This window comes from Arvicola amphibius, chromosome 6 (assembly GCF_903992535.2).
Source record: "Arvicola amphibius chromosome 6, mArvAmp1.2, whole genome shotgun sequence".
Classification (NCBI taxonomy): Eukaryota; Metazoa; Chordata; class Mammalia; order Rodentia; family Cricetidae; genus Arvicola; species Arvicola amphibius.
The window spans coordinates 45670977-45686522 of NC_052052.2; the positions used below are offsets into that span (position 1 = coordinate 45670977).

General features: G+C 42.6%; 1 protein-coding gene across 1 annotated transcript in view; it reads right to left on the reverse strand.

The window, feature by feature from the left end:
* Positions 1 to 14947, reverse strand: part of Pde4b (phosphodiesterase 4B) — a 429840-nt gene extending 414893 nt beyond the window's left edge. Inside the window, exons 1-2 of the mRNA XM_038333480.1 lie at positions 14906 to 14947; positions 6266 to 6504 (exon numbers count right to left, since the gene is read on the reverse strand). Coding sequence (XP_038189408.1) covers positions 6266 to 6504; positions 14906 to 14947 — 281 coding nt within the window. The remainder of the gene's footprint in view (positions 1 to 6265; positions 6505 to 14905) is intronic.
* Positions 14948 to 15546: the final 599 nt, after the last annotated feature.

The window sequence follows — 15546 nt, forward strand, 5'->3', positions numbered from 1 at the left end:
TGCCAACCGTTCTGCCTGCAAACTTCATTGTGTAATGTGTTTTGGATCAGGTTCAAGGCCTCTGGCTTTTGGTACACCATCAATACTGGACCCTCACTGAAATTCTTCCTCAGATATCCTGCTGTTGTCCCAAGTCATGGAGAGTCTGTGGCTAAGGTTCCACAGGACCAGTCTCTTCACTAGGTCGTAGATGGGGTAGGTGTTGGGGAATGCCAACGCAAAGCCCTGGCTGTGTGTCTGGGTGGCAGCTGAATTGGTCAGTTTGGGCCTGTGGGTCCGCCCCCTCAGGTGAAGGAAGGAGCCAGGTCTACCCTGCCCATGGTGAGGGGTGGGCCAGCTTTCCCAAGTATAAGGGAGCAGTTCTCCTGTGAGATGGGCGGGGCAGCTCTCCCAGGGCCCACCCACCTGCCTGGCACCACTTGACCTGGGCAGGGAGAAGAAACCACAGGCCTACCCAGTGCCATTGGGACCTAGTGGGTAAAGGATACCCATGAACTTCCATCAAGTCAGTGGCAATGGCGCCAGCTAGCTGGAGCCCTATTGACTCACTTGTAGTAAAACATTCAAAGTGGTCTACAGCGATCCCAGCAGTCTTCAACTACCAATATCACAGCAGACTCATTTTCAAAGAATGCATGTTGCCCTAGGTAGGTTCTTACTGCTGTGAAGAGACACTACAACCACGACAACTTTTATAAATGAGCCACTTAATTGAGCCACTAACTTACAGTTTCCGAGGTTTAGTCCATTGTCATCATGGCAGGGAACATGGCATGCAGGCAGACAGGGAACTGGCTACATCTTGATCAAAAGGCAGCAGGAAGTTGACTGACTCACTGGACAGTATCCTGAGCATAAAAAAAACTCAAACCCCGCCCCCATAGCGACACATTTCATTTCCTCCAACAAAGCCACACCTACTCCAAAAAAGCCACACCTCCTAACAGTGCACTCTCCAATGAGATAATAGGGGTCGAATACAGCTGAACTACTACATATGCAAAAGCTTACATTTGCTTATATTTAAAAGTAAATTTAGAGCTAATGATTGAATTTTCTTGTATTTTGTAAGAATATAGTTAATTAAAAGAAAATAGGCATGTTATAAATAAATTAGTAAAATGTATTAGGTGACTATGGGATACGGTGTATAATTTCCAGATCCACTTCTCTCTGTACCACTGACTCTAGCATAAACTAACTACTGATAGTTGAGACATGGTGTATTAGTTACTTTTTCATTTCTGTGAATGAATACTTAACAAGAAGCAGCTAAAGAATGGATGGCCTATTGTAGCTGTTTTAGGAAGGGGCAGAGAAGGCAGGACGGTAGGCAGGAAGCAGAGATGGCTGGCTGATCACATTGCGTCTGCAGTCAGGGAGCTCAGACTGAATGGAAAGTGGGATCACACAAAACTCCAGTGCCTGGTCTAGTGACCCATTTCCTCCAGGCAAATCTACACTTCCCAGATGCTACACAATTTTCCCAAATGGGGGCCAAGTGTTCAGACGTACAAGAGGGGTACATTTCACATTCAGACTAGAGCATTCTGCCCTTGGACCCATAGGCTCATGGTTATTTCATGACGCAAAATGCATTTATTCCAATTTCTAAGGTTCTATAGTCTTTAACAGCTCCAATATTGTTCAAAAGCCATCTCCTCTGAGAGTCAAAGCAACCCTACCCTGGCTAATTTTATGTAAGCTTGACACAAGCTAGAAACTGTGAAAACGTTCCCACCATATTGGCTTGTGGGTGAGCCTGTGGTACAGTTCTCTTGATGGGTGACCAACGTGAGAAGGTCCAGCTCACTGTGGGTAGTGCCACCCTAGGGTAAGTAGTCTTGGGTACTCTAAGAACGTGGAATGAACAAGCCAGTAAGCATCACACCTCCATGGCCTCTGCATCAGCTCCTGCCTTTGTGATTTCCTGCTCTTTCTTCACTCACTAATGGACTGTGATGTAGAGCGGTAAGCTGAAACAAACCCTTTCCTCTCCAGACTGCTTATGGTCGCGGTGTTTTATTACAACAATAGAAAACTTAACTAAGACAAATCCCTTAACTGTGAGCTTCTGTAAAATAAAAAAAATGAAGTTATATACTTCCAACATCATAATTTCAAAAGGAAAGAATGAGGTCATAATAAGGAAAGATTGAACCAAGTAAGGCCAAGATCCATAAAGAGAAGTGTTATTTCCTGCAGTACTGGGCACTTGGCACTCTTATTGGATCATCTCAGTTTCAAAGCACTTGAGTAGCCTTGCCCATCCCCCACCCCAACTAGCACTGTTTACAATAAACATAACCTTGGGCCAGCTCCACTCCCTACCTGCAGATTCAATAGGTGGAGCATGATTGGTGTCTCCACATCCTAGACTTTCCATTGCAACTTAGGACTCACTTCACAGCCTGTATACTGGCCTTTCAGGGCGTCCTCGCAAAGGCTCTGGCCCCACTGCATATTTCCTGGATTCATGGGACTTCTGGAAGTTTGGTACAGGACTCCAAGATCCCTTCAATCTTGCCTCTTTAATGCCTTCCAAGCAAGTACCATATGAACAATACTGCCAAGTTCTGCTGCCAGCTCCAGATGGGGCTTGGCTTCCTTGTACAATAGTTATGGTGGCTTCTGTATGTTTACACTGGGGAAACGCTTTTCTGGTTGGCTGGTTTTAAGCAAGGACCCCCTATAATTACACCCTCAGTTCAGTCTCTTTCTTTTTAATTGAAATTGCATTTTCGCTGGTTGGAGCCTTTGGTGGGTAGGGTCTTGCCTTCAAGGCATATTTCCTACTATTGCCCTAGTATAAAAAACATTATTTCTTTAAAAGATGGTTTTAATCTCTTTAACAATTACATCTGCTTTCTCAGTTATCATGTCTACAACTTTAAATTCATATCTTGCCTTACAGAGAGGCACATTTAAACATCTCTGTGCCCCATTTGTTGCTTTAGTTATCTGTAGACCAGAAGAGCCATCAACAGTAACTTTCACACAACCTGAATATCATCCTATCTTGAAAGGTCATCAGTCCTACATTGAACTTATTAGGCCATTATTTTCTCTTACTTATCTTTTATTTCTGAGTGTATAGTATAATTACAACATTTCTCCCCTTCCTTTCCCCTCTCCAAACAAACCTTGCAGTATACCCTTCCCCACTCTCCTTCAAATTTGTGGCCTCTTCTTTCATTAATTATTATTGCATGCATATATGTTTGTGTATATAGATATATATTCCTGCATGTCTGTCTTCAGGACTGACTATCTGGTATTCGACAACAAACTGGTGTGATCTTCCCTGGGAAGAGCATGTCTCCTGCTCCAAGCTTTCCCTGGGTGTCTTTAGTTCTTTGTGAGAATCAACACCTATATCATCTCACCAACATGGCTGCTCCAAAGTGAGCTGAGCAAGGACACCACCAGTGGACATACCAAAGTAGACAGAGAAAGCCCATGGTGCCTCAGCCCTATATAAAGTCCATTATTTTTGAGTTTAGCCTCACTCAAGTTCTCAAAGCACAGCCAGATTCTTTGCCAGAATTTAATAGGATTTAATAACCTTATCATCCACTTCCCATTTCCCTGTAGGGTCAGTTTCCCTCTGAAACCTCATGAGATGGACCTTCGCTGTCTGCAACTATCTAGGTCCTCTGAATCCTAATAGAACGACCCACTAAGCTCTGCTTACAGTGTTCTAGGGTTTCACTAGCCGTAGTTCTAAGTTCTTCAACATTCAGTCTGCAAACCTGTTTCAAAGGCCTGAGCATCAAGTGGTCAGGGTTGCCACAGCAACAACCCAAATTCTTGATACCGATTTTCTCCACTAGTTACTTGTTCCATTATTGTGACCAGATATTTAAAAAGAAATCATGTAAGGGAGGAAGGGTGTGTTCTTTTACAGTGAAAAAAAAAAACTGTAGTTCATCATGGGACTGGGAAGGTGTGGTGGCAGAATCCTGAGACACCTCGTCACAGTGCATTGTCTGCAGTTGGGAAGCACATAATGCATAAGAAGAGACACTGGGCTGCAAATCATCAGGGCCCAAGCTGAGTCACCCACGTCCCCCAGCAAGGGTGTAATCCCAAAGATTCCACAGCCTTCCTACATAGAATTACCAACTTGGGACCGAGTGCTCCAACATCAGTCTGCAGGGACCATTACACATTCAAACAACATTTGGTTTCTATTTTTCAAAAGGTTTTATTGACTAATAATGATCAAGAGGAAAGAAGCTAAGCTTTGCTGACTACCTAATAAATTCTTTCTCCTATGCTAAATCTCTTATATTGAGTAACCAATTTAATCTTTTCCATAACCTATGAGGTATGTGTTATATCTTTTTGTTGTTGCAAAAAACTGTTGAACTCGGAGACAGAGTGTAAGCATTCTCCAAACTAAGAGTCAAACTTTGATACTTCTCAGAAAAAGGCAGTTCTACAGCTGTTTAAATTTCCTGAGTTAAACACATTTTACACAGTACATTTTGTTCATTCTGTTACTCAAACTGCTAAATGTTAGACACAGACCATAACTCACCACTGCCGGTCATCACCTGGGGGTGGATGACCTCGGTGGACTTCTGAGGAAGACTCTAGAATGATAAAGGGAAATAGGCTAGCTCAGGAAATGCATCCTTGTTAACTGATGTGGAAGCATTTTAGTAGTTAAGAATAAGTACAGCCTGTCAAAGTGCTGGAAAGCAAATCTCAAGAGCTTCAAGATTCTAAATCTGGAGAAACACAAACACAATTAGCATCTGAGTTGTGTGGATAAGAAAACTGTGGGGATTCGTGTCCCCTGTAGTTCTGAGTGAACAGCTATCACAGCGAGGACTAGGATGTGAACTCAGGTGAGGAGGAGAAGGAACCGGGTGATTCTACAAATTAACCCCACCTTTCTTGCTATGCCAGAGTGTCCTCTGCCACACACAGATTGTCTGCTAACCCTTTCACACTGCCAGCTATGACACCTGAAGCTTCAAGAGTCTAATTTTCAGTAGATGAAGCACAGACTAAAGATGTCCTTCATAGGCAGAGCTCGGCAGGCAGTGAGGACATAGGTATGCCATAAGAAGTCACAGAATTTAATGATTTATTAGAACGATGTCATGCAATAATGTGTTGTACTCAGTCTTTCTCTGTAATAAATTATTTTAAACTGGGTTTTAAAGTAGTACATTATTATAATTTTAAAATATGTAAGTTGGAATATGTTTTTTATTTTAATGAAACTCTCCATTTTATACAAGCAATCCATTAATGGAAAATACTTGAAATAAGAAATTAATGATTAAGTACATGCTAGAACATACATCTGAAGTGAACTCATGGCAGAGATTTTCCCAGAGTTCTGATTCTATTTTCTTAGTTACCATGTCGACACAAGTTTCTTTCACAAATAGTGTAAAACAGCCTCTCTACACAATTCTCTTTTAATGCATGCAGGTGTGTACAAGTGTATGTGTGTGTATGTGTCTGTGTGTGCTCATGTGTATGCAGGTACACACATATGGAGTGCCCATGGGGGCCAGAGGACAATGTCTAATGTCATCCTTGGGATATTTTTCAACTGGTGTGAGGAAAGAGTTTCTCATTGGTCTGTAGCTCACCAAGTAGGTTAGGCTGACTGTCCTCTGCCAGGCTCAGGGCTGGATTATAAGAGCATACCAACACACTCAGCATTTTTATGTGAATCCTGGGGATCAAACTCAAGTCCCCAAGCTTGAGACGCAAGCACTTTACCCACTGAGACTTCACCCCAGCTCTCACAATACAGCTCTCATTCCTACTTTGACTTATAATGGGGTGTTTTATATCAAAATAAATCCAGAGATTTGTAAAGTGGTATTATAATTTTAAAAGCTAAAGGCATATCAGAGCAACAGAAACATTTAAGAACTATCCAAAAGTAGCATTCAAGGATACAGTCTTCTCTTCTGAATGAAAAAGTATCAATACACACTAAACAGATTTTAGTGAAACAAATAGATCATAGGCTGTTCACTTTGCTGTATGCTCAATGGTGTTGCAAATGCATCCCATTCTCTCCTTGATGGGCTCTATGTAAGGCCTGCTCCTTCCCATCTTAAGAAGCAGATACTCTTGCCATCCTTTAAGAGTTTTTTTCTTAGCCTGTAGCGCAAGAAGTCAACAACCTTGTGTTTCCACAGACACTGACTGCTGTTTTAACAACACAATTGTATTTGAAATAATTGGAAAATAAGATTTAGAATTGCCATTGGCTTTTGAGGCTACTCACCACTCCTGGCTCACTGTTGTTATAGCGATGCTGGGAAGCGTCGTCAAAGGTAGAGTGGTTGGCCTGCAAATGCCATCCCCCTCAGGGGTCCTTGCCCTCTCACTCTGTCTCTGCGACAACGGTGGCAGCTGTAAGCTTCCCGAGCAGCACCTTCGGCCTCTCCAGAGGTCAATTCCAAGGGTGTAGCTGGAAGAGCTGTAGGATTTACTCAAGCTACATTCAAAATATTCCTTACCATTCTGGAGGAAACAAAGAGAAAGAAGACAAGAAACGGGGTGAAACTCAAATGTCTACAGGACAGAGTTAAATGAGAGCCTACATGATCCAGCTGTCAGTGAGGATGCCCTGATTCATTATCTTACAATCAGAGTCTGCAATCGACCCTCAGGAGTCTAAGAGAGAAGCAAGATGGGTGGGGGTGGGGAGTGGCTGGTTTCTACCTCTCCGGACAAACCTATCAGTTGTACATTCTTAGACTTCTTTAGATTCAAAGGTAACATTTACCAGGAGTAGTGTATGGATTGGAAGGTTTCTTTCTTATTTCTCTCACTCTCTTTTTCTTAAAAAAATTGATAAATTAATAATAGAATTTAGAAATCAGTTTACAATTCTGTTATATGCTATAAACTGCAAACCAATATGGAATTACTTACTCAGTGTTTTAAAGAAAAAAATGTTTTCTGTGTTAGGATATCAGAGTGTTGGTATTTAGAGTCTGCTGGTTGTCCCTGTTCCTACATACAAACCTCATGGCTGCCAATGTTGCTGTTTTGTTACTACTGAATTAGGCAAGAGTTCGGACAGAAGATACGCAGTATCCAACCCTGAGGAGCCTTCTTCAAGTCCATGCCGAATGCCGGCATGAATGGCGTACAGGTGACAGGACAAAGCATTATGATAGCAAGGAAGAATCTCTCACCCCTGCCATTCCTTTGTGTAACTATGGCTCCTGGTACCACTGGGAATGGAAATCCCCAATGAGGGTCTGCCTGGCACATTGTTCTCTTCCGTCCAAACACTAACCGTGTTGCCACCTAGCGATAGCCACGCCGATCAACCAGCAAGAGCTGGAACTTTTACTATTCTAACAAAGAGCCTGTCATCAGGCCAAGGCTGCTCAGCTGAAAACACTGTTCACACAGAACTATTACCTGGAATTTCAACAAATATGTGGTTCACATTATCCCAGTCTCGCGCCGTGCTACCTAAGAAGGTTTCCTTAGTAGCAAGGCGTGGTATCTCACATCCCACACTCTGTCTGCTCTGTTGGTTAACATTTACATGTCTGTACAAGACCATGTTCTTGATTATTCTCTTGGTTCAGAAAGTTACCTTGTGGTCTCAGATATGCTAGGCAAGTGCTCTACCACGATGCCATCTCCCCAATATCTCCTTTTAAAATATATATTTTTACTGATGCGTATGTGTCTGCTGAGGAGTGCCGGAAGAGGTCAGATGAGGACATTGGATCCCCTGGAGTTCCAAGTTCCAGGTGACTGGGAGAAGCCCTGATATGTGTTCCTGGAACCAAACACGAGCTCTCTGAAAGAGGAGCAAGCACTCTAAACAAATGGGCAGTATCTCCAGCCTCCTCAATGGCTTACTACTTTTTATTTGAGATAAGGCTGCTCTTGAACTCAGCGCACAGCCCTGGCTGGCCTTGAACGTGTCCATCCTGCCCCAGTCCCCCTACGTGTTTGAGGTTTCAGGCCTATGGCATCAGATCCAACAGATAAAGCCATATTCTGATGGCAAATCTGGGAAAGAAAAGATGTGGCAATTTTCAGGAGCGCCACTCTTTTTTTACCTAGAAATGGAATATTATCTTTTCTCTTATAGTTGACACATAATTTTGAAATACCATTTATTTAAAATTTAGCATAAGTGCTACTTGGTGACAGGAAAATGACCCAATCTAGAATCTTCCAGAGTGTGAAATGCCCTACAATATATCAGGAGGTTTAATGCTTAATAATTTGCTGCGTACATTGTAGCTCTAGTAATTTCTACATCCTGGGGATGGTGTGTGTGAGAGAGAAAAAGAAATTAGAAACAGAGAGAAAACTTGGCATATATATTTCTTAAAATACTTAAAAGAGACGGAATATACAAAATCCTAGTGAAGATTAAAGGTGAAGATATCAGAACAAACTGAGGGCTGGAAATCATAAGTCCAGCAACAAATATGTATGCCAAGAAAATCACAGTCTTCTAGAAGGCAAGGCGTCAACTATACATGAGAAACACTGGTCCAAAGTAAAGAAACGAAGACACCATTTCTTTACATTGCCAGACACCAGGGCTTTCTGATTAAGTGTAGAGTATTCTTCTCTTTTAGGAAAAGTAAACACTACCAACCAGGTGTGACAGCAGTAAACAGACTAAATGGATTCTTGATGCCTTCCCCAGGGACGGATAGCAAAGTCATACCTCACACAGAAAACACCTTCCACACTGTGCTGGTGAGTTTTTGTCAACTCAGCACTGGTTGGGTCTTCTGGGAAGAAAGAACCTCTGTCAGAATGGCTTGTGGGCAAGTTTGTAGAGCATTTTCCTAACTAATGGTTGATGCCCCGATCCACTGTGGGCAGTGACATCTCAGGGCTGGTGGTCCTCGGTTGTATAAGAAAGAAAGTTGAACGGACCACAGGAGCAAGCCAGGGAACAGCCTTTCCCAGATCCCAGTTCCCAGCTCCAGGTTCCCACCTTGATTTCCTGCCCTGACTTCCCTTCACAGAGGACTGTGAGCAGAACGCGGAAGCTAGAAAAGCCCCTTTTCCCCCCAAGTTGCTTTTGATTATGCTCTTTATTACAGCAATTAAATGAAAGCTAGGATAGAAATTTGTACCAGGATCATGAGGTATTGCTAGGCCAGACCAGATCAGACCAGACAATGTAGTTTGGGGAGGATTGTAGAAGTGTTCGGAACTTTGGGCTAGAAAAGTCATTAGTTCTTAACGTTCTTAAAACTTAACAGACTGCTCTGTGGGAGCTTGGAAGGTAGGACTGCTGAAAGCGATGGAGGCGGTGAAGGCCTGGCTTGCAAAGCTTCAGAGGGATGTTTGAGGGTCCCTCAGCCACTCCCCCGGGGCTATTCATGTGATATTTTGTATTAAACATCTGAGGTTTATGGTCAGCTCAGGTTGAAGAATCATCAGAGACATAAGCCATGAGTATGAAACCTTTGTTTTTTGGGGATGATTGGTGCTGGTTTGCTCGAGGTGAACAGTTAGCTGTGATTGGGAAGAGACCAGCATCACTGAGTTGAAATCTCCTGGGTAGTATTTCTTTAGGGTCGGCACCCAGACTGTCCCAAGAGAGCCAAGACTGCATCTCGTGCTGGCAGTTGAACTTGGTAATGTGTAGGATTCTCCACTATTTACTGGTTTGGGTGGCGTGAGAGCTTCATGACTGAAGGAGTCCTAGAGAGCAGCTGAGGCTTGGCGCTATAAGAGGGCAGGAGAGGCCCACTGTGGTGCCCCCTCTGTTGCAGCCGAGATCCCAGGATAGTTGAGGTGCTTCCACTGTGGTATGACCATCAAAGGTATGGAATGGAGACAGCCTGAGCCTGTGAGACCGGCTGTATGTGCTGTGAATGGCAGAGCCGGGGAAGGGGAGGTGGCCAGTTCCTTGGGAGCCCGGAGGATCTGGAGTGAAGTACCAGATGCCAGACACGGAGTTACAGGACTTGATTTACAATTCTGGGTCCCGGCTTTGCTTTGATTGACTTGCAGCAGTGCTCTGGTTTTCCCTTCTTGAAACAGGAAATATAAAACTTTTCAAATTTTATTTTATAGGCGCCCACAGCTGACAGACTTTGGACTTTTAGAGAGACCTTGGATTTCTTTAAAGAGACTGAACTTTTTAAAGGCCACGGAACTTTTAAAAGTTGGAATGTGGTCTACATTTTGATATTGACATTAACATGAGATCTTGGGAAGACAAAGAAAGGTTATGGTTTAATAGTGGTGTATATGTGTGTCAAGTTGACAAGGGCTCAGTTGTGATGATTAGTTTTTTTGGTCAACTTGACACAAGCTAAGGTCATTTGGGAAGAGAAAACCTCAATGGAAAAAAAAATGCTTCCACTGCAAGACGAGCCTCCAGTCTTTTCTTGCTTAATGATTTACAGGAGAGGTCCCTGTCCACTGTGGGTGGTATCACCTCTGGGCAGGCGGTCCTGGGCTGTATGAAAGAGTAGATGATCAAGCATCGAGAGCAATTCAGTGAGCAATGTTCCTTCATGACTTCTCCTTCAGCTCCTGCCTCCAGGCTCCTGTCCGGACTTCTCTTCACAGTGGACTATGGTCAGGGAATGTGAGCCAAATCAGCCTTCGCCTTCCACTACTTGCTTGTGGTCATGCTCTTTATCAAAGCAATAAAAAGCAAATGAGGACACACAATAACTACAAACAAGTTAAGAATTTGCAGTTTTGAGTCAGTCTTTGAGTTACAAGAATCTGCTTCTGAAGCCCTTGGTGAATATGAAGACACATCACCACAAAAGAACGTAACGAAACGGCTTTTCAGAAACTAAACGCAATGCTGAAAGCAGTATTATTTTCAGATCATCACATGCAGAGCTATTTATAATTGCCCCAAAGTCTGTATTTATACTCATAATTTATAGATTGCTCATCTATCCAAATTATTACCATCCTCAAAATTGAATTCAGTTATTTCAACTGATGGACTTGTGATTTGTACCTGAATTTACTATTTTTAGCCATCATAATTCTGACCAGTTCCAATACTACTCATAAATCAACTATCTTTGCAGGAAGGAATAATAATTTTAATGGTATCTCTAGTAATTACAGCATTATATTTCTTTTCAAAATTCACACATTCCTAAGTTCACCTTATGTAGGAATAATGCTTGAAGAAATAACTGCTTTTGGATTCTCCTCGTATTTCTGAATAAATGTTTAAAAGTCATTAGTCTTGCCAGTGTAATTACAAAAGTTACCACAAGGGGAAAGCCGGAGGCATCTAAACTGGCAAAGTCTTCAGGGCAGAGTGCATGGGGCTGACTGAGTGTCTTCATCTCATTGCAAAATCAAGTCAGGACTCCTGACACGCCCAGGGTGGGCGCAATGCTTCCTCAGCCACGCCTCACGGTTGCTGCTGTTTGGTCTGCCATCTGCTCCATCAGGTTTGGAGTGCTGCTGGCCTTTTCAGCTCTCCAGTGGCCCTCATGGCTAGAGGAGGGGCAAGGTCTTCCCAGAACACACGCTGTGCTTCCATTCAGATTCTCTCTCTATCACCAGCCAGGTTTTCAAGCCTTGTGACATCAGAGACGGAGGTTATGAAAGGCACCAAGTGACATTCAGCGCTCCCATCAAAGCTAAATGTCATGCTGTTCCTTGAGACAGTTACAAAGAGTGTGCCTCTGAGAAATATGGTTTATCGTAAGCAGTCATCACCAATTACAAGAACAGTCTGTCTGGAGGAGACCTCAGCCACCCTCATTCATTGTTTTCTTTTCTTTGAAATGTCGTGGTGTCCATGATTAGGAACACGAAATTGTAACTGGGGCGTCAGTGTGGATGCTTGACTTTTGGTTCTAATACACACATAGGTGTGTGTGTGTGTGTGTGTGTGTGTGTGTGTGTGTGTGGAAGGGGATGCATAGTATATAGATACATACATGCATTTTGAACTGTATGTCTTATATAATTTATACATATATATGAAGTTATTATCTCTCCCTCTTTTTTCAATATACACATAGTTACAGGTTCTTCTAAGTCTTCAGTCCTATCAGTCTTCCCTCCTCCCGTTACCTGAAACTCCTTCCTACCCTTTAATCTCTTTAGCCATTATTAATTACAATGCTCACTTCTCAGATCACACATGATTGCATCTCACCTCTATGAGTCAATTTTCAAATACAAAGTCGTGAATACACGCACAAGTTTTAGTCACCTGTTGAAGGTCTGGTGCATTCTGAGTGTATAAAGACAGAACTGTAGTTATTCATCCTTGTATTCCCATAGCCCCAAGCAGAGTGTCTTGCCTGAAATAAGATCTTCTCACTTACTGTTCTCCCCTTACCAGAAATTCTCCCCCAATATCTTTACAGCCCACTCCCCCACTGCTTACACGTCTTCTCACATAGCCCTTCTGTAAATGCTCACACACACACAATCATTCTTTGCTCCCCAAGCTGACTTCTCTATACCACAGCTGGGATAGTTTTGTGATTTATAAACTTATTTCCACCTTTCTTCTGAAAAGTAAGGCCAAAGTGAACAAGAGCTTATACTGTTTATGCTGAATCTCTCTGCAGAACCTAGATCCATATTTGACATACAATGTGTATTTATAGTGTATATGTGGTATTGAATGGATATTTAAATCGTCTAATTAAAAGCTGATGAGTTAAAATAAATTAAAATACAACAAACTACATCTGATGTAAGGGTAAAAGCTTAATTGAAGAGCATGGTACATAAAACATAAGTTTCTGTTGTTCCAGTGAATCAGGAGAGACTGGGAAGCACAAGGTGATGTGCGGTGTGGCTGAGAGCCTGGGTGGAAGAAGGAAGCGCTCGCTCACTCGTCTGGCACTGTCTTTCAGAAAGGTCAGCTTGGAATTCAAATGTGTCATTTAAAATTTCCCGGGAGTCATCTTTAAAGAATCAAAGGAAATAAAAGTTGTCTTTGACAAATAGTTTAATATAATATATCTAAAGTGCTACCATTTTAATGTGTATTTTATATAAAATATTTTTTATTCTTAATATTTATATGTAGATAGATTCACAATCTGACATCTAGCTTGTTTATAGCTCACTCCATCCAGGCTGGTGGTTAAAGACTGCCACTCTGGACACAGAAAACCTATGTACTATTTACCCACTGTGGTTTTGGTGGGGTTGGTAATAAATGACTAACTGTTTCGTTTCTGCATATTTCTGCAAGTGGAGTTCCTCCTCTTTTAGGTGATGCCATTCCCTATCCCCATAGGGATAATCAAGATTATTTCTCTAAAAATACAATGAGAAAGAGAAAAAAAAAGTTGCAACGGTTAATAATTATTAACTTGACGGTATCAAGAATAACTCAGCAAACAAGCCTCTGGGTATGTCTATGACGGAGGAAGACCCACGCTAAAAGTAGGAAGACTCACTCTGTGGGTTGCAGTCCTGGACTATAAAAAGGCCGAGGCGGGGAGGAGCTAACTAATCACCAGCTTCCATCTCCATTCCCTGATTATGGATACAATGTGACAGCTGCTTCAGACTCCCACCACCATGCCATCTTGCCCACCATGACCATGAGCAAAAATGAATCTTTCCATCCTAAAGTTGCTTTGGGCATTCCGCAACTGAAACATGGAAAGTAACTGTTACAAATGATTTGTCTATCAGTAATGAGCACTGCTCCATTTTAACCTTTAAAACAAATCAAAATGCTAAAAATAAATCAGGATGGTAATATAAATTGTATTAAGGGCCAACGTCAAACTTCTTTTTAAGAAAAAAAAATTTTTTTTTCCATTCCAGAAGTTTCCCGGTAGGCATTCTAAGCAGAGCACGGCCATCTAAACACGACCACCCATCACCAGTGTAAGAAATGGGATGCAAACGGTGAATCTGTACGTGACTGGGAGCCAAAGCCCCAAGACGAGGTGCAGTCCCCCACAGGAGGGGTGGGTGAAAAGGACGGCACAGGACCAGGCCACACTACACTGTCATCCCTTCCTGGTATAACAGAGCTGAATGTCAAGTTCCCTATCCTGTCACATTCCTTGTGGTTAAAAGAAGAGTAAGAATGGAGAGACATCTGAAAGACTGGACAATCCCTGAAGATATGACGTTTACACCAGTTAGAAATAAAATCTTGTATGGGCTTTCCTTCCATCTATGAAATAGGGACTCAAAGGTAAACTGAGTCACAGTACCACAGCAAACTCCCTGTTCCTCTGGCTTTTTACAGGAAGTAAAGGATGTCACTTATTTTTCTCCTTTCCTGTGTACTTTCTCTTTGCACATCTGATTGGCGATATATAATTTGATATCAATTTTAAAGAGTAATTGAGTAAGGACTGTGCAATGAAAGACCAACGAAGGAGTGGTCAGTAAAGCAAGGAGGTAAAAGTATCAGCTGACCAGAGCCAAAGCCGTGAAGACTGTGTGTTTATAGACTGCGAGTGACTTAGAGTCAGGCTTCTCTTTCTGGATCTCTTTCTGGGATCATCTTTAAACAGTATGCCTAGCAGGTGTGACCTGAAACTCTGAATTCCTGATAGTCACTGATGAGAGGCTCGTGCTGCTGGTCTGAGGAACACTCGTGAGCACAAGGTGTAGTGGGTGTGTACAAAACATACCCTTCTTAGTGCTAACGACCCTGCCGTGGGAAGTGACCGTCAGGAGTTTGCTACTCATGACTAGAGCGTGGGAAGGTCCTGGTGGATGACGGGATGGTGTGGAAAGATGAATCATCTCATCGACACAGGGCAAGAAGAGGATTACTCCTGTTGTCCATTTCACAGAGTGCTGGGTTCGGATCGTCCAAACACGAAGTCACAGCGGCAGTACGAAACACCCTCCTCTGCCTTTGCGGGGAACTGTGGAGTAGCTCATTGACTGAGCCAGGAACAGGAATGGGGCCACTGCTGCTGTCGCTACTTACGTCATCTGCGGTTACCGCCATCACGCTCCTGCTCTTCTTCATCCTAGCGGCGGGAAACGGCTCCCGCGGGGACTTCTGCTGCTCCGTGCAGCTTCACTGACTGACTGCTGATTCAACCTAGGGAGTTAAAAACACGAAAGAAAATTCTGTATCCACGGTTAAATGAAAGTGCTACATTCCTTCAACCAACTCAGGATGCATACACTAAACATATACAAGCAAGTACCACAATTTAAAAGCCAATTAAACTTTATGTTCTGCAAAGAGAGACTGAAAACACACAAGAAGCCAAGAAACTGGCACAAAGATATTCATAAGAAGAGAATAAGAATAGGAGATAACAGTTACACTTCCGGTAACCAATGATCATGAGGAATAGGAAAACATTACACAACCAGATATGCTGTGCATGCCTGTAAGTCTAGTACCCAGTGGCTGGGGCAGGGGGTTCTAGACCAGCCTTACAAGGTAAAGCCTTGTCTCAAAATATTAATTACTATATATATATATATATATATGCATAAGACTTTATAATCCATAAAGTACTTTCCCACAAAATATTTCATGTTATTCTTATAAGGCATAAAACATTATTATCACGTTTTGGGAATGGAAAGGAAGCTTGGTGGTATTTGAGAGAG